Raw genomic sequence first — 26,817 nt, 5'->3', positions numbered from 1 at the left:
AGAAAGCAGCTCACCAGCACTAAGATTCACATAGTGATAACTACCTCCCGTGTAAAAAGCATCTTTTCATGCAGGGGCAGAAGAGCTTATATAGTGTGGAAACTGGGCCATTCTGTGTGCGTTAAGATATACCAATCTTAAAGGAGATGTCTGACTTTGCACATTTAATTTGGCACACAATAGTGGGATAAGGGACAAATTCAGTCTCAGTGAAAGAAAAATTAAACACATGTTGCTCTTCTCTACAACCCAGTTCTTTAAAAGGTGACATTGTTCATGTGTCAAGACAAGCCCCCTGACAGCTTGATTTCACTTTGATTGGGAAGTTCTTAAATCACACGATGACATCAGTGTTATTTTTGCCTGATGCCACTAGTCTTGGCTCATGTACACATTGCTGACATTCTGCCCTAGTACTATGGTGTTTTCCAAAGCACTGATTCTCTTTTCTTTCTCAGCCATTTGCTTGGCTTAGGCATTTCAAATCAAGAGCACAATTGAAAATCTCTACAGCTCATTAAAAAAACTCCACTAGGGGAACTTATAAAGATGGCAATATAGTTGGCAAGCTTGACTAACCTCTAGGAATATTAATCCTCAGTCTTCTAACAATGGCCTAAATCCTTTTCTTTTTATCATGAATGCAAGCCTTCTTGCACCAACAGGGCAATCAGAAGGGATGGATTCAAGTGTTTGTGGAAACAGGAATACAATAGCTTCAGGGTGGGTTGCCCCGATGCAGAATTGATGACTTCCTCAGTACATTTAGATGCAAGGATTGCAGGTCTCATATTTAACATTACTTTGCAGGACAGCTTGGCAGAGCCATGTGTCACTCTTTCCAGGATATTTCAGGAGCAATGCAAGTAGTGAGATCCAAGGGCCTCTTGCTGCACAGCTTCAGCAAAAATGCTCATTTTGGAGCCTGTGCATATGTTCTTTCTTTCATATTCTTCCTTCTTGCCCAATGAAAAAATTCATCTATTACCCCTTGTACACAGAGCTCTGTTTTGGGAAGAACAGCAAAACACACCCTTTGTCCTTAGGAATTAAATGACCTTTTGCAGCTACATTTCTTTCAAGCAGAAGTATCCCAATACCTGACCTGTTCAGACAGAACAAAAGTGAGCTACCTGGATGATAATATTTCTATTAATTTTTTTTAAAGTTGTTTTCACTAATTGAATTAAATTACTTTTTTGGTAAAGATATTCTATAAATTCATTTCTTGGTTTATAGTATAAATATGTGGAAAAGTATGTGAGTTGCTACAAATATCAATACAAATTATATTCTTTGGAATTTATTTCCTTGGATCTAAAGACACAACTGCTTAAGATTTTCAGCAACCAATTCCTATTGAAATCCATAGAAGTTAGGCACTTCATACCACTGAATATTGACCCATGAATACTTACTGTAGTGCAGGTATCGTACTGAAGGCCAGAGTATAAAAGAATAGCCATTCACTTTAACCAGATACCCTTGGGAGAACACTTAGTAGTTATTCTCAACAGTAGAAAGACATCTGGAAGGAATAAGGCAAGTAACTTGCTTCATTACTTTATTTCACGTACTTTTCAATTTCAGAAATACCAGTTAAAACATTTCATTAAAATGCTAAACATAAGAAGCAATTGTCAATTAATGCTTAGAAGCAGATAGAAAAATAGGATCTGTCACAAAAATAGGGTCTGTCTCTCTTCTCACAGATGTAAAAGATCTATTTGCTACTGTTCTACCTGGATTATCCTGTCTGCATTAAGCACAGCAGCATTTAGGCTGCTAGTTCCTGGCGTGGAGGCTCACATGGTCTGCTAGAAGGGGCTGACAAACAGAGGAACTCTGCAGAGGAACCTAGGGGTCTGGTGGGGAACAAACTGTGCTTGATAGGCAAAGCAGAGTAGTCACAGTTTGCTCTCACACTTGCTATTCCCAGAAATCTGCCCTGCAGAGGACAAACAGCAGCAGGTGGGAATGACTGACCAAGCACAGGGAGAACTCAGTAAGAAGAGTAGGGAACAATGTACAAATGGACTGTTACACTACCTTTAGTTGGTAAAAATGGTGACAATCCTCTGTTTCCTAATTCATCTACCGATCTTTTCATAAAATACTTCCTTATCTTGCTAAAAGAAATTAAGTAAATTTTGCCCTTTTATATCTCCAAAACCCAACAGATGCCATGTTCAGGTTTGACTCAAAGCAGAAACGGTTTTAAAATAATACAGTTGACAAGCGTAGCAAAGGGAAAGGGCAAACAACTTGAGCTGTGGAGCAATTGTAGCCTACAAAAAGAGATGCCTGATATGGAAAGGGCTGTGACAATAAGCAGGATGTAGGGGATGTGGGACTTGGGGTGTCTCCTAGTTTTGAAAGGGAAGAAAGCACCAGGACACACCACTTCTGTTTGCAGAGATGGTGGGAAAAGGAGGCAAGGGACCATCAAGGTGAATAAGCATGAAGTTGGATGGCTAAATGCAGAACTAATCCCATTAAAAAACTGCTTTATAAATACCAAGATCAATTCTCAGCCAGATACTAAAAATTGACCAAGAAATTACTAAAATATGTGCAAAGGAAGCCAAACCTTGGCAAGAGTTGGAGAATGTGGAGAAGAGCTCTCCATAAGCACAGTTGCTTCACTGGGCTGGCTTTAACCAAAGACATTAAATCATCCAAAAATGACAATTCTTTCCTAACAAAAGTCTTTAAGTATTACTTGCAGAGACTGGGGACCAATAACATGCAAAATGTTTCTTCATGAGTCTAGCTGCTACCCTACGCCAGTGTTACACTTAATATACCTGTGCCTTTTCAAAATCCAAATGCCAGTTTCAAAGCCAGCTCTTGGAGAGACTCCGGCACTCCCACATCACTGTCTTTTACTATCACACAATTGACTAGTACAACCTACTCAAACCTTACTTTCAGTGACTGAACTGTAAACCGTTGTTTACCTTCCTACACAGACTACCTAATTGTGCACTGTCATAAGGACCAGAAAGGGGAAGTGTGTGTAATAACACTGGGTGGCTCCTGTGTTTGCTTTCACAAAGCAGCTTGCAGGTAGAACTCTGCTGGTAACCTCTGTGTCTGGTGTATCTAATGATGCTCCTTGTCAAACTGCCCCAGATCTGCTCAAGTACTCTAGGCTCTGAATAGTGGGATTTCCAAATATTTACATTAACACCCATGCCAACGAGCAACAGTCTCACCTCATCAATTTATGATTTTTTTTGGTGCAAGTGAAGGTAGAACTCAGTCTTAATGCAAAAGTGAGGCTACTCTGCAGCAGATAGTATTCAGATTTTTTCTCCAAAGATACAATCCTAGTGCTATTACTTTTGTTGAATAGAAGAGCTATCCAAGTTTAAATCAGTGCTTTACAGGAAAAGTTGTAGGAAATGTTAGTTTGGGGGTGCAGGTGGGGAATACGCTGCTTGATTCAACTGGATTCAAGTTAACATTTTAAGTTGTCCTGACTTTCCCTCAAATTCTCAATGAATTCTCTGAAGAACTTGTGTCTCCTTTCAGTTGACGCAAATCTTCCAGTCAGCAGCAAGACTCAGGGCTAAATTTTCCAGTGTCAGCGCAGAGGTCTTCGTATCATATGTGAAAACCACTTCTTTTTCTTTCCCATCTGAACAGGATGACAGAATTTACTATATGATTTACTTCTGAAACAGTTACACAAGACTCCCTCCAGTTTTTAATTCAGACTATCCCTGCCGCTGGTGCAAAGGATTGAGTAAAAAAGAAACAGTAATCAAATCTGCCCAGTTTACACATAAGAATGCAATAGAATTGGGAAAAATATTTCTTTTTTCCTGACCTTTCAAACTATTCAAGGATTTTTCTGGAAAAAAATATAGCCCTTGTTTCAGCATAGGTTTTCCTCCAAACATCCTAAAAGTCCTCGAGGTTGACAAGCGGAGGAAGAAAGTCCATGTCCACATAATTCCCAGAGTGAAGGGATGTGCCTGAAATGCATCCAGAAATGATAAGCCATTTCTGTAGATGCTTGCCTATCCACAGGGGATCCCTCACAACTTCTAGACTCCCCCATAGTCAGGAACTCCAGACACTTCTGAATGAGCAAGAGAACAGAAAAGTAATTCTGGTTTTGTCTGCAAGTTTCCTGTTCTAGACTAGCCAGGCTTACAGACCTGAGCATCCTTCATTTGAAATGCTATCTCTGCTCGTATTCTGTGCAGGACAAGTTTACCTGAACTTGTTAATTCTGAATTACTGATGTATCTATTGCCTTATAAAGAAACTGTTCTTCAGTTTTGCATGTAATATTAGTGGTGAGTAGCTGATGGCTCCTTTCACTAAATTCTGTCCTTGATATCAAAAAAGGAGCAACCAACGATGCTCCCCATGCTGTAACACTTCCTTTATAAAGCTGTCAGTTTGCCACCTGTAGTAAATGGCAGCAGGGCAACGGTATTTCAAAATATTGTAGTAAAACAGAAGTCAGTTCATTACCCTTGGAACAGGCCGTCACAAAAGTGGGTTGATGTCCAAATCCCAGAACTATGACCCGTTCAACCACACACATAGTTTGGTATTGTCCACTTTCATCTCTGCAGCTGGAAAATTATTTCATACACATTAGTTTCCATCCATCAGTAGAAGTTCAACATCATACAGAGAAAGTACTACTTCAGTCTCACCCTGAAAGTTCCCTATACTGGTTTCCTTTCCTCTATTTACCTTTCTCCTGAAAAAAAGTAAAACCCGTTTAGCATCTCTTTCCTTACAAGCAGCTATGGATATTTTTGGCTTTTAGGTTGTTTCACTCAACCTTTGTAGGTTACGTCTCCTTATGCTTCCTTTCAAGTGCTTTGCTTGTATATTTTGGAGACTACATGTAATGGTGTCTGTTCGTAGTTCCCACACAGAATCACAGAATATCTCAAGTTGGAAGAGTCCAACATTTCATGTGTTGCTGCCCTTAGACTTATGTAGAGCATTGTTTACTTCTGCAGTTTTATGACAGATTCTGCATGCTCTGGGACTTCACTAAGCAATTTCTGAGACTAATATGTTTGTAAGAAGGCCTCATGAACTTGAAGAGGCATTTCCAATGACACCGTGTTGGTGGTTTTTGTCCATAAGTGCTGTTACCTTGAAGAGAGAATACTCTTGTGGAAAGTGAATTTCCGATACAGGAACTGCTTCTTGTGGAGATATTGAAATGAGTGCCCATCATCTAGGTAGAGCTCACCTATTGCAGAGGCCTGTGAAACGCACCAAATGGAGTACAAATCAACAGCAGCTTCTAGTGCTGGGCAATGAGACTAAAACTGTCTCACCATGTCATGCTTCATAGTGAAGCATATGTGTTTATTTTTCTTTAGCTACTTGTATCCCCGTAAGGCTCAGGGAGTCCAGCTCTGAGAGTGCTTGAAGACTTGGACATCCTGGTTTTGTAAATTGATGTGTGTGCCAGATGTTAACCTCATTTATGAGAAGAGAAAGTTGTGATAAGTTCCCTCTGTATTCAAGGGGAAGTCTGTGGCCTGCTCATTCTCTGCTCCTTTCTCCAAGGGACTAAAGGAGGGCTGAGAAAGGTCAGAAAAATGCTCTGCTTCTGCTATCCTCAGATAGTCTCACTTTGAGGGAATGGTGGTAGGCAGACAGGACCCCCCCAAGTAGAAGTGGAGGAGAACCATTTGGCATACAGAGGCAGATACCATTGTGCTGATCAAACAGGCAGCAAGGACCTAAAACGGTCAGAGGGAGTAAACCACAACTTTGTAAAGGGAACATCAACCCCAAGTACCTCTGTGTCCAGAGCCACGTGGAGTTCATAAGAAGTATCTACCATCCATTCAGTAGATTTTCCAGCTGTGGTCTTCAGAGGTATCACGGTACCCCCTCGCTGGAATACAGGAATCTGCAAGAAACAAAGCCAGGGTAGAATGGTTCTTATTCTCTGATCATAAAAGTTTAATTTAGAACAGAGATAACTGAAGGGATAACTCTTATCAAAGCTTAGAAATGAACTTCTACCACAAGTACATAAAGAAAACTATTCAACTAACAATGGGAATAGTAGTAATTTTCCTGTATGTGTACAAGTGAAATATCTTTGCTTGGAGAAGTCACCCTTATATCATCTCACTTTACCACCAGGACACATTGGTGTTCCATCTATCAACAAAAGAGATGAGACTTTTCTCTACAAAAGCTATTTTAGATTACATTCCTACAAGGAAACTGAAAAGGCTTTTCTGATTTTAAATATTAACAAAACAAAAGCCTATTTGTTTGTTTTGGGTTTTTTTCTGCTCAGTGAAAGTAGTATTTTAAAATACAAACATACATTCTCCAGTGTCACTGGGATCTTCAGAGTGCCAGGATCTTCCATTCGTTTAAATTTCCTGAAATCATACCAAATCTAGGAAAAATTAAAAAAGAATGAGCATGATATATATGGCAAGACCTGTTCCCTCTGCAGATGCAGTTACTCTTCTGCTTAACCTTCCTGTCACTATTCCTAACAACCTATTTGATATGCAAGAAATATAATCTACTTTTAAAAACAAATTACCTTTTGGATGGAAAGAATAAATTCTCATTCCTGAAGCACAAGCATAAGCTGATCTTTTCTACAGTTCGCACAATATCTTGTATGTCTTAAAGCATCTGAAAGTGCAAAACAATGAAATACCTTTTTTTTTAATCTAGAAGTGCTTATTTCCAGAATAAGCATATTTATATTGGAGAGAAAATTAACAATAAAGGTGCTGATAACAAGTTACAAAAAAGAGCTAGATCTGAAACTTCCTATGCATCACACCTTCTAGCAGGTTTAACTGCTTCAAGTGTGCCAGGCAGTCAATTCCCACAGAGATCTTGATAAAAATACTTTTCCTGTTTAGAGAGCCTAGGCTGTTCTTCTTATATTGAGAAGAATTCTAATTGTCCTCTGGTGCATCAGCAGAGTCACAAGGCTCTGCATTGCTGCTGTCTTTCCTCTCGTTCCTCTCTAGTCTCAGGCTTTCCCTTAGGAACTATGTTTCCCAAATTCTTTCCCTTCCACCTCTCAGCTGCTGCAGCCACTCCTTGTAGCAGTGGATCACAGTGCCATCCTGTGGATAAACTTCGGAGAGGAACCGATCTCCCTACGTGTCAGTCTTTGCTATGCATGTCCCAGGATACTGAGGCTTGTATTTCCTTGTTTTAATTTTCCCTCAGTACATCTTCCGTCTGATTTCCTTATGACCTTTCTTCAAAGATCCCTTTTCTTGCACATAAAAGAGAAGTTTAACCCAAAGAGAAATATGTGAAAAAAGGGAACTGACAATTTATTGAAGCCGTTTTTTGATGTTCCATGAGAAGCAGCAAGCCTTGAGGGGAGATTTAAATTATAAGAGACATAAGATTTGCACAGCAGGTCTTGGAAAGGCAAGAAAGTAAATTTACTGTGAGCCAAGCATGCAAGGTATTGAGATGGAAGGTACTGAGATGGAAGGTGCATTGAGATGCAAGGTATTGAGATGCAAGGAAGGTGCAGAGTGGCATAGAATGGCTGGCTGGCACCTGGCACAGCAGCAGTGCTCAGTTATCTGATGGGGAGCTGGAAGGTTACTGTATATATATTCATCCTCACCTCCGCTGATCCTGGAAGCAGAACACTCACTGCTTTGGCATCTTTCTCTGTGACTGGATGCACCAACAAAGCATTTCCTGGAGAAAAACATAAACATGCTGTGATCCTCAAGGCTCCATCTGATCGGAGCAGAAGCTGTATGCTCTGTGGTTGTCAGCCTCCCATAGCCATTTTAGGGCCTTGCTTGGGCACACCATACGTTTAGGTTCCCTTTCTAGTGGAAAAAAAGGCATGTGTAGGGAGCTGATGGCTGCTTGGGCCTTGTTCTGTTATGGCACTAGGATGGAGCTGCACTGTATACCCACCAGCTTGGAGGCACTTCTGGGTCCCTCACAGTCTGAGAGATGACTGCCTGTTTGCTCTTTGGTTGAAAAACAAAATAACGCTTTTCTAACCAAAAGAGTGGAACACATGAATGTCTTTGTAAAAACCAAAACTAATTCTGTTTAAGCTTGTTGAGCTGGGGATGGTTGTTCTTTGCTCCTAAAAAACCACATTAATATATATAGACTGTACAGTCTGATAAACTTCTTCCCTCCTTGACCACTGGTGATGCAAGCTGAACTCCCAGAGCCCTCTGAAATGCTCTGCTTCGCCACTCTTAGCTTTGCTGCCCTGTCCTGCTTACCTTGGTCAGCCTTCTGCTTGAGAGGTGAATGTCCCTTAATTTGAAAGCCATTAGAAGGCACTCTTGAGCCCAGAGGTAACAAAAAAAAAAAAAAAAGCCCCATTCCCCTCCCATTCTCTCTTCCCCTATAGACTGAATGTGCTTCACACAAACACACTTCTCTCTTCAGTTTAATTTCTGAGAAAACTGACTTCAGCAGCCAGCCACATCAGAGTAAAAACCAACCAGCTTTGGATGGTAGTTGTTTACTACCGTCATTTCTGAAGCAGACTGTGGTTTAGCTGCTACAGGGAACTTCCATGTTTTAGGTCAAAAATGACCATGTCTTTTCATAATGACTGTGACCTTGAACTCAGTTTTTGCATCTCATATGACCCCTATTTCAAAGTGCTGTTAAAACTGGGTCCCTTAAAGAGGTCTTGAGTTCTATATTCAGTTACAATATAAAAGCCTTGGGTGGAGTTTTCAAGTTTTCTTTTCATCCTGCAACACTCCCTCAGCTCAAAAATATTTAACTCAAATTCCAGAGAATAAGAAGACACCTGCTTACCCAGCATGTACTCATTTTCCACACCAAAAGTTTCTATGTTCCCTGGAAACTCTACCCAGAGAGGCCTGCAGAAAGAAAGATAGTGGGATTCAGTTAGTTTCTCCTCTCCCACCAGCCTGTTCAAGGCCTTCTGAGGCTCCATTTTCTCCCTCTCTTTACAAGGTACGGCTACCAAGAACTGAAGATAGAGCAAGATCCTCTTCTGTGCCTTAAAGTATCCCTTTTGGGTCACTGATGAGAGTTCCCAGTACAACATAGGTTAAGACACTCCAATGTACCTATGGTTTGGCTTCCTGTAGCCTCACTTTCTTCCTTCCTACTTTCCTCCTTCCAAACCTGCACTGTGCATATCTTCCTTCTAGCAAAGGAGAGATTGATGAGCCTTTGTCAGTGTACCAGCAATGCTGATACCTGATGAGCTAGTCCCTGCAGCCCTGCCTGTTCTCAGCAGCTCGCTGCTGCTTTGATAGCGTATCTCCTCTTGGTCACAACTGAAAAACCTGCACCAGAAGTTTGTTTTCAATCTTTCTCAAAAAACGGTAGTGCAATAACCATCTGCTTACAGAACAGGAGTTGTATATTTAAAGTTTGAGAGATTATGACAATAATAGCTCATTCAGAGACAGGGTCTGGGTTTCCTTACACAAAAAGCCTGGCCCACTTGCTCAGTCATAGGCATCCACTTGTTCACTGCAGCTCTGCTGTTCATGTGCTTGCTAATGAGACACATTTTCCATTCTGCTTGTCTCAGTGAGAAAAATACCAAGCTTCCTCTCTAATTCTGTACCAACTGCAGCAAATTTAACACAATCGAAGCTTTATTTAATATTGTGGGCAGTGCAGATGTCAATGCTTAATTTCAAGACAGAAACCGACTTCTACCAGTGCATACAACAGGGGCATCTATGCCTATATAACATGCAAACAGATGCTTACACTATGTCTGTAATGCAAATTATCTTCAAAACTCAAACCACTCAACCCTTGTCAAAAGACCTTTATGTTTTTAAAACTTAGATGTATTGTATTTGCATAACAATAAGTAAAGGTAAATGAGTGCAAAAGGACAGTTCTAGGGCAACCTCAAAGACACAGTAATATCAGGGAGATTACTGACATTTATCTCTTGCTGAAAGGATTGTTGTGTTCAGTTCCACTGACGCACTTTCTTAAAGGTTAGAGAGCAGCAGATTTAGTTTCTGTTCTAGATTAATAGATTCTTTACTAAAAGAAAAATTCTAAGAACTACTGCAGAGATAAAGGATCAAATTATCAATATGAAATAAGCTTATATAACAGTATCAATTCAGCTGTGACAAATATTTTCATGATAGGCAAAACAGTCTTTACGTTTTTAGGTCAGCAAGTTCTGATTCCATTAAGCACTTTTTAAAGTGTGGGTTGTAATACTACATAATGTTCTTTATGATGACAAGATGTTTGGAGTCCACAGTACTTTAAAATACGTTTAAAGACTGTGCAGTGTTTACTGAAGTAACATATTCCAGGCATCATTTGGAAAAAAACCCAAACCAATAATTTTCCTCTGAGAACCCTATCAGAGCTTGAAGAATGCATGAAATAGAGCTTAGCAATTTTTGTGTGGGTTTTTTCTTAATATTTAAGTAAGTAAACACAAAAGTAAGAGGCAGTAATTTAATTTCCCTCCTCCAAGTAACTTCTTGAAGATATCACTAAACCTCTTAACTTATGCTCTTACCTCATAACTGGTTCAGCCGCTGTGTGTGCCCGATAGAACAGTGTGTATAAGTATGGCAGAAGGACGTAGCGCTCTTTAATGGCTTCCCTGATGATCTGGGTGTTCTTCTCCCCAAAGAGCCACGGTTCTCGCCGTTTGCTCTCCATGTTAGAATGACCTCTGAAGAAGGGCTGGTAGGCTCCAGCCTGATACCAGCGAACAAGTAATTCTGGTTCTGGATCTCCAATAAACCCTCCCACATCAGCTAGATATTGCGCAGACAAATAAAAATACACAGTTTGGGAAACGATTCTATAAAATGTGAAGTTCTCCTCTAACAAACATTCCGAGTGTATAAACCCATGCATTTCACAGGGTGCTTGCAGTTATGCTGTTGGGCAGCTGCTTGTCCAAATAAAAGCGAAAAATTGGTATAAGAAGTTATCCTTTAACGAAAATATCAAGAGAGCTTTTGGAGGCTAAGTGAGTGCCTTCCCCAGTGACAGAAGACTGTCACAGTGATGCTGTGGAACACCACCTGAAGACCACTGCTCCAGATAGAATGGAAACACTACATAAAAGTTAGTGAAGAAATGTTGGTGATAGCCAGGTTATTGGCTTCCAAAACCAGACTAATCTGTGAAACTGCTTGAAAATGCACTGGCCTGTTGAGCTTTCCACCATCTGTGTTGAAGTCTGTCTTGGGATACAAGCTTGGTGGCACCAGTGATTTATGCATAGTGATCAGCTCCAGCTAAACACCTTACCTCCACAGAATGAAATCCCTGCCATGCTGTTGGTGAGAAGCATTGGAATGGATATTTTTAAGTAACTCCAATCTGCTGTGTTATCTCCAGTCCACACTGCCCCTGGAAATATCCAATTTCAGGAAAGTTTGGTGTATGCTTTATTTTATGCTTGAGGTTAAGGAAAGAAGACAAGAATGGTCATGAACTACTGGTTAACTGTTGTTGATTGCCACTTTTTTTTCTTTACATGTGCATGCTCCTGAAATATGCAATAAAAGCAAGTAGTGGTTTGTCATAGGACACAGGTTGTTCTGCCTTTAACTTGTACATAATTTCCAGCCTCTCCTGATTTTTTAACTGCTTGCACTTTTAGGAGCTCATTATGTCAGTATTTCTAAGATAGATAGTTCCTGTCCTCTCTAGACTTAACTACTACACACCAAACTTAATAGAATAAAGCAGCATGGAAGGAGTCCAACTAGTTCTTACTTACCATACTTCTGTGATCCAGCAAAGAAAGATCGTGTGAGGACAAATGGTCTCTCTTTCCCTGAAGACCGTTTGATGAGTCCTTCTGCAGTTGCCATTTGCTGAAAATTATGAACATTAAAGTCAGGAAGACAAAGTCTATAATTAGCATATTTGCTACACTGCCTTTTTAGCCTTTCCAAGATGGGAAAATTAAGAAGTTTGTACCCACAAATAATACATATGGTTAAAATAACACTTTCTTATTAGAATATACTTGAAAAAGAATAAATATTGGGCAGTCACAGACAATGTAATTTACATTTTTGTGGCAGAAAGGCACAGATGTTGTCACATTTTCTTGTGACCAATCACAGAGTTTACTTTAAATATAGCAATATCCAGTATGACAGAGTTTTGGTCCTTAGTGGAGGTTACAGAACACCTACCACTGTGTAAATTACCACAATAGACATACTCCATGAAAATAACTGCTGTTTTTCACCTCCAGATACTCTACCTGGTAGAATCCATACAGGTTGTGTACTTCCCGATGCTCCCAGTTGTTGTAGTGCACAGCATCTTTCTGCATGGTTAGTTCTGCCCCTTTGAAGACTGAAGGCTCATTCATGTCATTCCATACAAAGAGGATATTAGTGGATCCCTACGACACAGGGTTGCAATTAGTACATAAAAGAGCCATTGCTGTAACTTAGTATGTTTGTCTTTAGGGGGTATCAGACCAGTCTGGGTTACGAGTAGAAACAGCAGCAGCAAAGCAAGACATAGCATATATACTCCTGTGGTCACATGAAAGCTGCCAATCATTCATCTCATCTCTCTTGGTGGCCCTTCTGGTCAGGATGGCAGCCTACAAGCCCACTTGATTTTCGCGATTCTGAGAAAACTCAGCGGATACTTGCTATTCCTGCCTTCTGGCGAGGGAAAAGAGGCAGGCAAAAGAGAAGTATTAAACAGCCATGAGTTAAAAACCGAAAGCCAGAAAAGAAAAATTGGAGAGCAAAAGCAGCAAGAGAAACGTCTACTATGCATGTCTACTGGGGGAATGGTTTCAACAACCCTACTGCAAAGTAGAACTTCAGGGCAGGGCAGGTGGAACTGGAGGAGTCCAGCAGTGTTCACCCAGACACTTTCAGCACTAGACAGGAGTGCTGGAAGGAAGGTCAGGGTGAAGTGACCACAAGCTACGAGAGAGCACTCCCACATCACTCCTCCTGTGCTATCATGATAGTAAAAACTGGAACTGCAGCAGCTGTGTTAGACTACGAGTTGCTAAAATGCTTGCAGTTTGTCCATCCTGCTGCTGCAACTAAGTGGGCAGGTTCACTGGTGGCATATGGGTTTCAACTTTCTAGGGTAGACAAGTCCATGGAGAAAATCCTTCTAGGGTACTTCAGCTTATCAAGATATTTATATTATACATATTTATATGGCAATAGAGCTACAAAAGCCAACAACTTGCTTAGCCAGTAGTTTATCTTCTCTCTCCCATTTTCAGGCATCCTGGGATAGGTAGATCGTAGCAAATAAATACAAACCTTGTATGTTTTGAAGGCAAATTGATCTGCGTACCATTTTCGCACTTCAGGATTGGTGAAATCCAGGTAACAAGAGGAACCTGTGGATGTGGGAGATCCCAATTATATACCTGATTTTAAGAGCAAGAATGCATTGTCTTTGCACCTAAATACAGCAGCCTAAGACTAGTATACTTTCAGCAGTAGGAAGCAATAATGTAGTTGCTATTGTTTCTGAGACAAAAGCTCAAAAGCAAATTTCAGGCTGGCTTGGAACTCAGTACAGCTCTTTCCATGTTCTGTAGACCAACACATAAATTCTGGAGGTCTGAAGCTCAGCACCATTTAAGGATGACTGATAGCAGTTTGAAATATGTTCAGATATGAACAGGAAGCCAGAGAGAGACAGCATCCCCGGTATTTGAAACTCAAACAGGAAAGTGTTGCCGAGAAGCTGAATAACTACCTCCTGCCAAGCTGCTAGAAGTTGTAATATGTCCTTGATTTTTCTCATATTCATTTCTTTGCAAGCATTGTGGGCTTTCTGTCTGTAAAGAAGAAGGACAGCCTCCTTCGCCTCCTCACAATGAGATCTCCTCATGAAAATAACATGTCAAATCTGTATTATCAAAGTCTTCAGTATCAGGGTTCACTTAATTTCATCCAGACTACTTGAGCTGTGCTCACTGCAGCAGGCTGTGACTGGATTTCTGTTCCCAAGACAAGTTGGGAAGATAGATAGCTGTTCTGATTGACAAATGCACTTTTTTAGTTCTAGGCACTGTGACTATCTACAGATCCAATAGATGTAACAAAGGAAGTTGCACAGATGAGGCAACCAAAACGTGACTGTACCAAAGAAACCACAAAGTATATGAAATTATGAATATTTATAAAAACTGCAAGGAATGTACGAATTTAATTTCACTTCCATGGGTTCCAATTAAATTACTCCTCAACATTTTTAAAATTAACAGCTTGAAATGTAGAGACAGAGTGTTTTTTTACCTGGCCAACAGATACCCTCAAAATCTTGCCCATTTCTGTCTTTCACAAAATATCCCTTGTCTTTTGCCTGTGAATACAGGGTGTACTTGGGATCAACCTTAATGTGGGGATCAACAATGATGACAAGCTGCCAGGATGAGAAAATAAAATGCATGATTAGCATCAACTATACTGAACAAACCAGTAAGAGTTCACTTTTGATAAAAGGCAAATAATGACTTCACTTCAGGTAAAGAAGGTAGCTGTGTCACTAATTTTAGAAAGCAGTTACCAGTTCTTGTCTATTCTGTGGCAGACTTATGTATAATAACTGAATTTACAATGAGAGCATGAACTCCTCTTGCCTTTCTGAAAGAAGAGCCCAAAATAAAATAGCTTGTATAACACACAGCAGCAACAGAAGTTTCTAATATTTTTAAATATCCATGCATTGTATTTTGTAGTTACTTTCTGCTGGCATTAACTGTAAAAGCTGGGAAAGTACTGTATCTCCAACTACGGGACTGTGAAACTTGAATGCTATTTCAGTAGTCCCCTCTTCATTGACTTCGGGCAAAGATCAAGCATTAATCAATTCTACAACTCTTAGATATTAACTGTCTACATTTTAATACCTCTACAATTCCAAGGAAAGTATTTTAGCTGTAAAAGCAGAAATATAGACTAAATAAGCTATCAGGCTGCACATCATACCAGGACTTCACCAGAAGGAAAAAACATTTAGTTTATGGTATCAACATAAAGGCCAAATCCCAGTTACTGTAAGCAGAAAATAAAAAGTATTATCAATACAAAGAAAAGCTGAAGCAACGGTAGCAGCTACCAATGGTGAAAGCTCAAGTTAAGTAGAATAATTGTCTACTGTGCCCATTAAGAACAGCACTAGGCTGCTTCTGCAAGATGGAGCTTTACTTAGGTCAGACTTAGTGTTATGGTCAGGGTAGAGAATAAACTGTGAAATAATAAAACAGCATGAGGAGCTGAATTAAACAAGACAAAAGAACTATTTTCTTTCTTCCTGCCATATTATTTACCTTGCGTTTTTTCTTCCTGAGATGTTCTTGCATCTTTCTGGGGTTCTGAAATTTCTTTTTGTCCCAAGTAAAATATCTCTTGCCATCTGTGTGCTCTATGTCCAGCCATATCACATCATAAGGAATGTCATGTTCATCAAAGCCAGCATCTACTGCCTTGACATCTTGCTCATCCTCGTAATTCCACCGGCACTGATGGTAGCCCAGAGAAAAAAGAGGGGGCAGGGCTTGAGTGCCTAGGAAGAGCACGTGAATGAAGATAACACTGTTAATACCCTTCAGGATTTTATCTAGATTCTCTGGAAAAGTTATCATGATTAAGATGTATCTGTCCAGACTTACGGGATGCTGGCCTAGGCTGAGCCTAGAGCACATTCTTCATACCAAAGTGACTGAACTCATGAAATAACAAACATTACAACGAGCTCAACAGCCAGAAAGAGCAGAGGGCTGTAATGATAATACAAGAATGAGACGGAACTTGCTGTTCCATGACGCTGAAGTGTTACCGCAGCAACCAACATAGTTCTATTCTTTTTTCATGTAAAAGTGTTCTAGATTAGATTAACTGTCATAAATGCAAATAATTAAATAGATTTTAATCAGTAAGAACGCAATTCCTGTGACTGCTTGGACCTGAGTAGTGTAAACAGGCCCACAGGTGCTCCAGTACGGGGAGAACCCTGGAACTGTAAGTGTTAGGATTTTTTTAAATTAGAAAACATGTAGATATGTACACATATGGCAAAAAGGAGCTGGGAAACAACTTTCCTGAGCCTGCACATCCGCTTAGAGAGATCCTCTTGCCATCTGGCTACCTTCCTACTCCTATGCAGCTGAACAACATTCCATAACATCTGTGCAGCAGACAATCATTGCTAACACACTAAGGAACTACCAGGGATGTTTCTGTGCTGTTAATTCTCTTTAGTACATAAAGAATTCTGCTTTCATAAAATGTTAGTCCTCTTGCCTCCACTGTTTAGTCTATTACTGAGCCTCTTGGTGCTTTCCTTTCCCAGATCTGCATGCCATCTCTGCTCCCCTCCCTAATGGACACACAAGACAGTTACCTATCATCTTCTTTGCTCTCCAGGATACATTACTCTGTAACTTCTGCCTTTCCTCATTATAAGGTGGCCAGTCTTGATGGCGACTGGCAGTTCTAGTCCCCTGTGTCTCCTCTCTTCACCTAAGGGAGCAGTTTCAGATAGCAGTAATTATGCTGGCTTCTCCACTAGGGCCAAGTTCGGCCAGCTGCAAATGCTAGGAAAAACAAGGATGGAAGGCTCTCTTCATAAAGCACCAGCCTTTGCTCTACCAGCTGCAATTTGGGAACAATTAGCCTCCTGCACACAATAGGCTAGGTAAATATTAATCCACTCTTGGGTACAGCATGTTCCTCAGAGATCTCTCAGGTAAACGTGCCGTACAGACTCCAATTATGCGAGTACCTGTCAGTTGTGCAAACTGCTTGAAGACATCAAATGCAGTGGGTCCCATCAGCAGGAAAACATCAATGATCCCACTTTCTGACATCCAGCGTACATCAGTTAGAGGCACTGCTTTCTGTTTAGCAGTCTCTGCAGCAGATCCGGACAGCCCGTGCTTTGAACAAAATCAAGGTAAAACTGAGTATCTCTTTATATCAAAATTTAGTTCAGTGAAGGAGTGAAGATGGAAACCCACAAAATTCACTAACACATCCCTGGCAGGTATTAGGAATACACACAGAATGTTTCTTACACATCCTCCACAAATCCTTTACCTTGCATACTGCTTATACAAAATAGAGTAATAGTTAGCCATAGGGAGGACATGAGGAAGATACTGACAGTTATTCATTAGGGAGCAGAAGATAAATCTCCAATAATTGTGTTATGTTCCTGTTGGCCCTGCCCTGGAGTGTTTTCTTTTATTATTATATCCTGAGGAAAGTGAGCAACTCTCACCTCAGCTACTGCCTTTGTACTAATATCCACCAGCGTTTCTGAAGAGTTCAGCCAGAAGATCCCTGAAGTTCTGTTAGGCTTGTGTGCTAAGAGAAGCGGCACAGAACCATAAATGCCTATTTTGTCATGTATCTTGTGGCCGAAGATATCCAAATTATAAAGCCGGTAGGCATCACCATCACTAGGACAAACAAACAGATGTGTTTGTTATATGTAAGCATCTTGTACCAGGCCAATTTTAGCTCTTTTGCCATTCCACTAAACTCAGTGAACACTGTATATTAAGGTCTTTAGTTTCGCATCCATAGCTGAAATGTGGACAGTGTAGATTACTGTTTCTTTGCTTTGGTCCTAGCTTTCTGAATCAAACAACATTTTTGCTGCCAGTGGGAATACTGTTCATTTGCTCCAAGTCCTAAAATATGATTTAGAAAAAAAGACAAAAAGCATGAAAGATGGAGGGAGAACAGAAAGGGTCATTCATGAAATTGCAGAGTGGGAAGGGAAAGCAGAACAACTTACTTCACATGGACAGCAGCTATGATTCAGTTTGCTGTATCATTAAACTAAGTTATACACTATATAACATACATATCTCAAGCTGTTGCCTGCATTAAATTATTAAGACAATGTTACAGCTCTCCTCTACAAAAATGATGCTGCTTTCTCTAGAAATTCGCTACCTTTACCTGGTGTTTTTGAGAAGAAGTCCTTCCGTATGTTGTGGTATTCCATAAACGTGGTCATATCCACGTAAAGAGAAGTCCACCCCTACAGAACTAGGACCTGTGGGAATAACATTAAAAGAGAAGACCACAGAGTTCCATTCTCAGAAAGCAACAGAGCAGAACAACCTATCTAAAAAAAATATATCAAAAAGCAAGTTTTAATAATTAGCTCTTTCATACTTGCTTTCAACTTCACCCTCATTATTACTTCTGTAGTATAGAGGTAAAGATTTAAACAGATTTTATTGTATTTATTCTGATTTTGATCTGCTTAAGAGGGTAAAATAAATCACTTTAATAGAAAAAAAAAAACTTGTAATAGGAGGTCACTTCTTTATTCTGTAGTGAAACTGCTTGAAATTATCTCCTGTTTCTAGCCCAGTACCTACAAGCCAAGCTTTGCAGCATGGTGGTACAGCAGAGTGGACTTTAGACTGAGAGTTGCCTGTTTTTCTACTGCTCTTCTCTTCAGCCTCAGCCAGGGGAGTAGCATGCACAAGAGCCTCTGCCAATGATATCATCTTGTCACATTAGTGAATCCAGAGCAACTTTTGGCAGGTGACCAGAGATCCTGTAGACTGACAAGCAGTGGCTTCAGGATCCAAACCTGACCATGTGGACTTTATTCTTCCAACACAGAGAAACAGAAAAACATGATGCTGGCCTAATACGTCAGATACAGCACGAACAACAAGAGTAACAGTTTCCTGCCCCTCTGTGTCTTGACTGTCAACTGAAGAAACTCTTGTCACCAAAAGGAAGCTCTTTCAGACTTCCCTCTCCCTACTGCAGCTGCTGGTTACCATGTCTGCATGATAGTGGTAATGGACAAAGACAACCAACTTGATTAACGTAGAATACAACTGGACAGACAGCAGAGCATCACAAATTTTGGTAACTAATAATTTAAACTGTATTTGAGCTACTGACCTACACATTTCTATAACGTTCTTATCCCTTAAGACTGTTCAGTATTGCAGTTTTGTAGTCACCACTTACAAAAGATTTTCTCTGTGACAATTACTAATGCTTAGATATCATGATTTCTGATCTGTCATGAGAATAAACTACAAGAGAAATCAGTTATGTACTGATACTAAAAAAGAAAAGAAAAAAGGAAATAATGCATTATATACCAGTGAGCCAATGCAGACAGGGTTATGCTGTATCAAAAATGGTGCACAGTAAACTGAGAAAATGGGTCACATTTAATGTATTCCTTCCTGAACAGAAATCTAATGACTATTTCCAGTATTTTTGTCAGATTTTTTACCCATCACTGATATCTGATAGGCAAATTAAAAGAAACGGGCGAGACATTTACGAACATTAAGCGCTAAACAGAGAGCAGACAGAAACACAAATGAACACAGGTATATACAAATATGTAAAGCAGTTTTCAGAACTGGACTGATTCTTACCATGAGCTTTGATATCTAAGAAACTGCCAAATTTCTCTTGCCAGAGACCCAGATCCTCTTGTGTCTCCTGCATAAACAGAAATAGCCTTGCAAATGCGACTGCTCACACCATGTATTTCTAAGAAGAATATTCATTCACATGAGATTTGTACATTAACTCTTTTCTTTTTTTTTTGCCAAATATGTTTAATATAAATAAATCCAAAACACAATTCAGATCCTGCTGCAGGAATTTACACTGAAGAACTGACATGCTAGTGGAGCACACATGCACTCTGCTACGGCATAAAAGTAACACCTGAGTTCTTGGGTAGAATCATTGAACAACAGAATAGCCCAGGTTGGAAGGGACCTCACAAGATCAGCTGGTCCAACCTTTCATGGGAAAGGAAGCCTAGATGAGATTATCTAGCACCCTGTCCAACTGCATCTTGAAAACTGCCAGTGATGGGGACTCTACCACATCCCTGGGGAGGTTGTTCCAATGAATGATTGTTCTCACTATAAAAAATGTCTTTCTTCTGGATGTTGAACATGATTATGAAATGCAAATATTGCACGGATGGAACCAAACAGGAAAACCTATACAAACAGAAACCAACCCACTCCCTAAACAGTAAGAGTCAGACAACAAAAAAACTTACGAGACTCTCCAGAGTCCTGTGCATGTAACTGATACTTTCAGTCTCTTTCAGGTTTTGAGCTTTTTGCCCTGCCATTCATTGTGCTAGAATTTCCACTTTTTGCAGTGTCTTTCCCAGTTTTCTTTTCTACATTCATGTGAGAATAAGCAGATGTGGCCTCTTGCAGCTGTGTGACTTCCCTAGAGCAAGCACACTCCCTGGCAGAACTCAGAGTTCAGACACAAGTATGCTGAAGGCAGCACAGCCCCTGCCATTTATAACAGGATAGTGGAGTAAGCAGCCATCTGTTCTACAGGAGGCTAAAATTATATCTTGGACATAACTCAGTCTCCTGAGAACACTGGTATGTGCCTGTATGTACTGCCAGGACCTGGTCTTTTTTCAGACAGAATATTACTTCTGTATTAAGCATGAATGTATGTGAAGGCATGTTTTTGGACTGTTGAAAGAACAAAAGGGAAAGACATTCTAAGTAAGAAGGCCAGGGAAAAAGACGTTTTTGAGCTAGATCTACTTGACTGATGCCTTTTATAGCCCTGGTAAAACACACAAATCTTTATTCAACTGTGAAACTACAAAATATCTCAATATAAAATACCAGATCCTTTTTTAATTTCACTGGAAAGTGGTTAGACTATATTTGTAAACGTAGCACCAGGAGAAATGAACATATGATTCTAATTCTCCTTTCTACAAAATGTTCATGCTGAAATTGAAGTAAGCATGAGTTACCTTAGAGGAATCACTTGCTGCCTCCTCATTTTCTGCTGTAGGTTTTCTAGCAAAAACAAATACAAATCATCAGGTTATTGTTAACATAAGTAAGGATTTCAACCAGAAAATTCATTTATCATTATGCATTGCCTTAAACATTATATTAGAGTTTTGGTGCTTGACTATTCTGAAAATTGATGTCATAGTTGAGAGCTCTAACCCTCAAATCATTTTAATATTCAATGTCTTAAAATAACCTTCACTCCATATTTGAGTTAGATTGACTTCTTGGCCTTTCACATTTATTTCTGTCTGCATCAGCATTTTACCCACCCAGATCCTCACTTCTTTGCCATTTCTCTATTATGGGTTCTCTGTTAATTACAATTTTTGAAATAATGCTCTCTAGGACAGATGCTTCCTATGCTCTTTTCCTAGTCATGACATGTCCTGCACTGTGTTTTCTCACCTTTCCAGTGCTTTGCAGTGAGATTGACCTGTAAAATCTTGTTGCTTGTATGGCACATTTTAAGTTGAACAAAACTTCAAGAGCTTATATGGTGAATAAAACATACCTGAAGAGTAAGTTTAGTCATAAAAGGAGATGAAACTAATAACTCATCATACTACCATCACTTATTCCCAAGAAAGGCAAGGGGTGCCAGGATACTTTAGCATTTTACAGAATTGGCCATTAAATGAGGTTAATATTTTGCACATGGATGCTGCAAGGGATTAAAAGAGTCTGCAGTGAATTGATCTGAAGTGGTGAAGTTAAAACTTTACCATTGTACTTAGCGGTATAAAGTAGAAGGAAAGACAGATTTCAATGCATAAGAGCTTCTATGCCAGAAATTGCAATTCCATAGAATTGTTCATCTTAGCTAAAGCACAATCAGTACATACTAGGGTGTGACAGACAGATACTGTACCTATCACTGGGAGGCGGCTGTAGATGCTCAAAATATAACAACCCATTGGAATTCATGCTCAGAATAGTCTCACCCTTGGACTGTAGCTCAACCTGGAAGGGGTTTGCTATGACTTGAAGTTTGTAGTCCTCATTAACACTTGACAGCACCAAAATACCTCCCTCATTCTGGGATATGAAAAGTCTGGCAAATGAAAAGCAACATCAACTTTATATGAATTATGAGCACGTGAAATACACTGTAACTAATACTTATTTGAAACAAAATATGGGCTGAGAATATCTGCATACATTATAAAAATTTCAAGGCTAATGTTGAGGCAAAGAACTCCAGAAATACATGCGGTGTTCAGGGTTCACTGCACAGCGCAACAGGTGGCTACAGAACTGCAGTGAAAACTATCCAGTTTGCATTCCTTTCACATTAACAGGTAATGCTTTAGGTAAAAATGGTGCATCATAACAAGTAGGCTATTTTCTGATTGGGCCAAATAGCCTCAAGTTTCTTACGTATGTGACAAAACTTTCTTCTATGTATTTAACATGAATTTTTAAAAAATTAACTACATGCATTTTTATTTTCTCTTCCTATAACAAATTTGTATTATATAGAGACAACTGCAGTGTAGCACAAATGAGGGAGAAGTAAAACACTCTTGCAAATGAAGCTGTGTAAGTTACTAAGGTGCTAAATCATCTTCCCATCACTTACCTTTGGGTGGTAGGTTCCTTTATAAGAACATCACGAACTTTGTATCTTGCTCTGAGAGGAGATGCCTCATCAATTTTAAGCCTGAAAATATTGCCTTCTATTTCACAAATTTCTACTTGTAGAAGAACCTGGAAGTAAACAAACAGATAAACTGCCAGTGATAAAAAATATCAACTTGCTTTTCAACTCAACATCACCAAAAATTTACTGTCTGGAAAAAAAACCCATGCCTGCTTTCTGATCTAATGTGCTTTAGCATTGCTGAGCAACAATCATCATCCATTTGAATTTACACAGCTAACTCTACTTCTCCTCTTCAAAGAAGCAATTCTTTTTAAATGCACTCTTAATCTTCAAGTCTCTCATGTCTAGCATTTTGCAGGTCTCCCCACAAGCAACAATGGAAAACAGCTGTAGTATACACTAATCATGAAGTCTAGACAATTTCACTACTGTTCTGCCAGTGTAAGAGTGGGATACTACCGAGATGTGCGCCTTTTGCAAAATGTCAGTGCTCTGTGTTCACTAGTATTCACAGTGGAGCTGACACTGATGTACTGTGTCAGAATAACACAGGTGTACCTGGAAGTACCTAAAGCACATCTAAAGAAAATGCATTATACTGCCCTACCCACTGTAATTTGCTATTTAGAGTGGGAAGTCACTCTGTTCTAGCTCATACAAAATGACTCATTTTTCTTCCATGGAAGATCCCTACACCACAAATCTGTTTTTTCCCTGTTTTTTTTCCTTTCTTAATCTCTCCTCCTGTGAGACACAAAACTGCCTGAAGAACTTTGGCATGATATATTTTCCCTTTACCTGGAAGTCAATCAGCCCTGCTCTCATCAAAGGCATGAAAGAACGAAAGAGCCATAATACCAAAGGGAGAGTAGGCAAGATAGAAAAGATTCATTTGGATTTCCAGACTTTGCTTCCGAGGATATGTATTATACCAGCTTTATATAAACCCCTGAATAGCCTAGGAAGCCACAGAGCCTTCAGTCTTTCATCTACCTTAAAATCTAGAAAAAAAAATAGGCTCCTTTTTCTGTGCTGACTGCGTAGAAGGTCAGGATTAACAAGAGATGCAGAAGACATATTTATGCGGAGTATCTATATAGTGTGATGCTTCAAGCATGGAAGAGAGCTGTAGTTCCAAACTCCTGCAATCTGAGGACAGGTTAGGCTGCCTATTCTCTGAGTGAATGTGGTAGCTGTTAAACTGGAGAAATAGAGGACACACCTCTTCCTGGCTGTCTTCTTAAATGCAAAGAAGACTTCTTTTTTCCCAAAAAACTGCCTTTGTGCAAAGACAAGAATACAAAGGTATGGTTAGGATGCGCTGGTCTTCTTATTCCTTTACGGAAAAATAATTAATTATTTTGGAATAGTGGAGAAAACATTGAATTAAAGACTTTTTTTTTTTTCTCAGATTGAGTTCTATTCAGATTTTCATTAAGTTGTTAAAGATTCCTTAAAATACCTGTTCTCCTTGCCCAGTCCCAAGCTGTCAAATAAATACTGACCAGTAAGGACATCTTTAGACTGATATTTTGCATCATATCTTAAATATCTATCACTGCAGAACCTCAAAACCTGCAAATATTATCAGACTTGTTGATAATATTCACTGCTCTTTCTGTAAGCACCCTCTTATGCTGGGTGGGATCTCACCTTATTCTCCTCATGAATAATCTGGAATTTGACATTCTCATCACTCAATGTGACTGACTCCAACAATGCTCGATAAGAGGATTTTCCAGGGTGCAGAAGTTTCTGACGCCTGTCAAGACAGAAAATTATTTCTGGTCACCCTAATTGTTGTAGCTTATATCACACAGAGGGACATAATATTGTTAGAAATATTTACTTAATAATTTTGTCTTGAAATTTTTCAAATACAATTATTATCAGTGCTTTGAGTCAATGGGAAAAAGAAGTAATATAATAATATAACTACACATGATTAAGCACACATACATGTTTATGAATGAGATGTTAGAGGGGTTTGCTCACCCATCACCACTCTATAGGGGTTTGTTTTAAACAGCAGTAGTCTCAATTCAACTGTCCAACAAAATTCTCAGCTGTCCAGTTACATTCTTCTTCTTTCCATGACCCAAGAAATTTCCGCTGAATAACCTGTTTTTCATTTTCTGTCATAAATCCCTGCTTCACCTGCAACCCTCTGGTGAACAGCTTCTACATTCTGTGGTGATGAAGTAGTTTATGTTCGTAATTTGTAACCTCCTGAATACACCCTGAGGAAATTGTTTTTCAATAAGCCTGCTGACTACTGACTTTTGACCACAGCTTTTGGTCTTCATGATGTTTTTAGGACAGAGACCCTGAAACAGAGGTTCTTTCAACTATTTGTAGAATACTCCTTGCTGACGCCAGGTCTTAGGAACTATTTGAAGATAAGTATCTTGGAGGCTACCTTAAAGGGAACCTTCTTCATTAGTAACCTGACTTTGTTTCCTTGCAAACAGAAATTGCACAAATGTGAGCAATCAGATAAAGGATTTCTTTTAAAAGCAGAGCAAAGATGAGATCTGATGCTTGCCAATGTGTGGCAACCTCCTGCTGAGAAATTAGATGTGTTAAGTTAAAATGGTGACAGGCTGGAAAGGGTTGGTATGAAAAGAGGAAGGAGTCCTGCTCCCATTGGTAAAATGTTATTTGGGGGTTTCTGAACCTAATTTCCTTCAGAACAGAAAAATTATGTAACCAATTATGTCAATGACTAATTAGCATAACATTGGGCAATCATTCCTTTCACTCACACAGCAATACTTAAAATATTGCTGGGGCTTTGTCAGATGAGAGGAATGACTTTTGAATTTTAACAGAAGATGTTCTGGATTACACCTTTTAAAATATGCTGATTACTGCATACTCAGAGGTGAGTGGAATGCTCACTTTGAAAGCTAAATCCTGAAAGTAGCAGACATGCTGTGATTAAAATCTACGTGCAACTACTTTCTGTATCTTTTAATACTACTGGTTTAAAAACCAAAACCAAAACCAAACCAAAGCTACACTACAATTCTTCTCTTTACCTGTAAAAAGCAATCTGGTTGCATTTCTTAAAGGTGCTTTTGTCCACAGCTTCGTCTTGGACACTAGAAAGAGCAGATAAAGAAAATACTTGAATGTATTCACCAAACACCTGCTGAATGATCAGATGATGAGGGTCCTCCTCAAGAGGGGTAAGGATTGAAGAGAGTGCAGACAACTGTGGTGATATAAAATGCGCTGGACTTTGAAGTACTGTGTGTGGATATGGGAAGAATTTCTTACACATTTAGTTCTGTGCTAAATCATTTCCTTCTAAACTGATAATTTGGGCAATTTTATCTGTGACTAACAGAACTGACTTTCAGCACTAGTGAATTCTTGGGGCTTTGCATTTTCAGGCCAGATCTCACTCTGCAGTCCTTACAGTTAAATATTATGTTCCAGTAATAGGAACAGAAAAAGAGGCAGGCTTGACAAAAAAGGAGATGCCCTGCATCCTTCTCTTCTACCTGCAGCAGGACTTCTGATGGCCCTGCTGACAGCTCTGTGTTATGTCTAGGCTTGAGGTAACTTTTAGATCCATTAGGTAACAGTAAATCTTTTGGCTTGTCTGAAAAAATGGACTGCCAGTAGTGCCTACCATGGAAATACTTCCCAGAACATGCCGAGTTCAGACATGCATGGAAGAGAATAAGGTGTTAACACTGGCAAAGAGATGATGCTTATAAAATACTTATTAATTATGTACATTCAACATATAAAATGCAGATGGCAGCCATGAAGACTTGATGACCATTACTGTGAACTAAATATTAACACACCTGGATTATTATTAGAAACCTCACGGTATATTTGGGCAATTTAACGCTTCCCATTTTTGCCTGAAGATACACATGCACCTTTGGGGTTTCAGCACCAGCACTGTGGGACTCTGTTGCCGTATTTGACACCTTGGACCCTGATCACCCTTCAGCGGTGCAGCCTGTGTTGTGAAACCTGCTCTGTGGCACCAGCACAGCACAGCTCCCGCACGCTGGCCCAGCACCCCGGCGACCCTGGGACCTTGCGAGACCCGGGCCCGCCACGCCGGCAACACCGGGAGCGAGGAGAGCGCCGGCCACCGGACAGCGTTACCTGACTTCCCGCGGCGTGACCGCCTCCATGGCGTAACTGCCCTGGTGGGGAGAAGAGGTGACCCCCGCGGCGGCAGGGCCCAGGGACTACCAGAGGAAGGGTCGGCCGCCGGGGCAGCGGCGGCGCTCCTCCTGAGGCGGCCTCTCCTCGCCCGCGGATGATCTGTCACCGCCGCAGCCGGCGGGCCCCGAGCGCGGCCGGGCCGCCGATTGGCACCCGGGGGCGGTGACAGCCCGGGCCCAGCCGGGGAGCGGCTCCG

At 40.1% G+C, this 26,817-nt stretch overlaps 2 protein-coding genes across 7 annotated transcripts in view; both read right to left on the bottom strand.

The window, feature by feature from the left end:
* The window catches only part of CAPN3 (calpain 3), a 35,679-nt gene extending 34,177 nt beyond the window's left edge, over positions 1-1,502 (bottom strand). For all 4 annotated transcript variants that reach the window (XM_030482484.1, XM_030482486.1, XM_030482485.1 and 1 more), the window contains exon 1: positions 1,419-1,502. In XM_030482484.1, coding sequence (XP_030338344.1) covers positions 1,419-1,466 — 48 coding nt within the window. In that variant the 5' untranslated portion in view covers positions 1,467-1,502. The remainder of the gene's footprint in view (positions 1-1,418) is intronic.
* On the bottom strand, positions 1,196-26,798 carry GANC (glucosidase alpha, neutral C). 3 transcript variants are annotated; one of them, XM_030482473.1, is made up of 24 exons: positions 26,559-26,798; positions 25,466-25,528; positions 24,078-24,186; positions 22,401-22,528; positions 21,690-21,872; positions 20,776-20,821; positions 19,400-19,466; positions 17,940-18,036; positions 17,251-17,431; positions 16,753-16,906; positions 15,299-15,534; positions 14,265-14,391; positions 13,278-13,357; positions 12,239-12,382; positions 11,744-11,840; positions 11,269-11,370; positions 10,523-10,766; positions 8,803-8,867; positions 7,625-7,701; positions 6,335-6,409; positions 5,792-5,905; positions 5,134-5,246; positions 4,492-4,595; positions 1,196-1,528 (listed from the first exon to the last, which is right to left on the bottom strand). In XM_030482473.1, the coding sequence occupies exons 1-24, from the start codon at positions 26,585-26,587 to the stop codon at positions 1,467-1,469; spliced, it is 2,697 nt and encodes an 898-aa protein (XP_030338333.1). In that variant the 5' UTR covers positions 26,588-26,798; the 3' UTR covers positions 1,196-1,466. The 3 variants fall into 3 exon arrangements, 2 of the variants coding, with proteins under 2 accessions (XP_030338333.1, XP_030338331.1); XM_030482471.1 differs by lacking the exon at positions 1,196-1,528 and adding an exon at positions 1,548-3,643; XR_003990915.1 differs by lacking the exons at positions 1,196-1,528; positions 5,134-5,246 and adding an exon at positions 1,548-3,643.
* Between the last annotated feature and the right edge of the window lie 19 nt (positions 26,799-26,817).

This window comes from Strigops habroptila, chromosome 4 (genome assembly GCF_004027225.2).
Source record: "Strigops habroptila isolate Jane chromosome 4, bStrHab1.2.pri, whole genome shotgun sequence".
Lineage (NCBI taxonomy): Eukaryota > Metazoa > Chordata > Aves > Psittaciformes > Psittacidae > Strigops > Strigops habroptila.
This window is presented reverse-complemented; position numbering and strand designations above follow the sequence as displayed.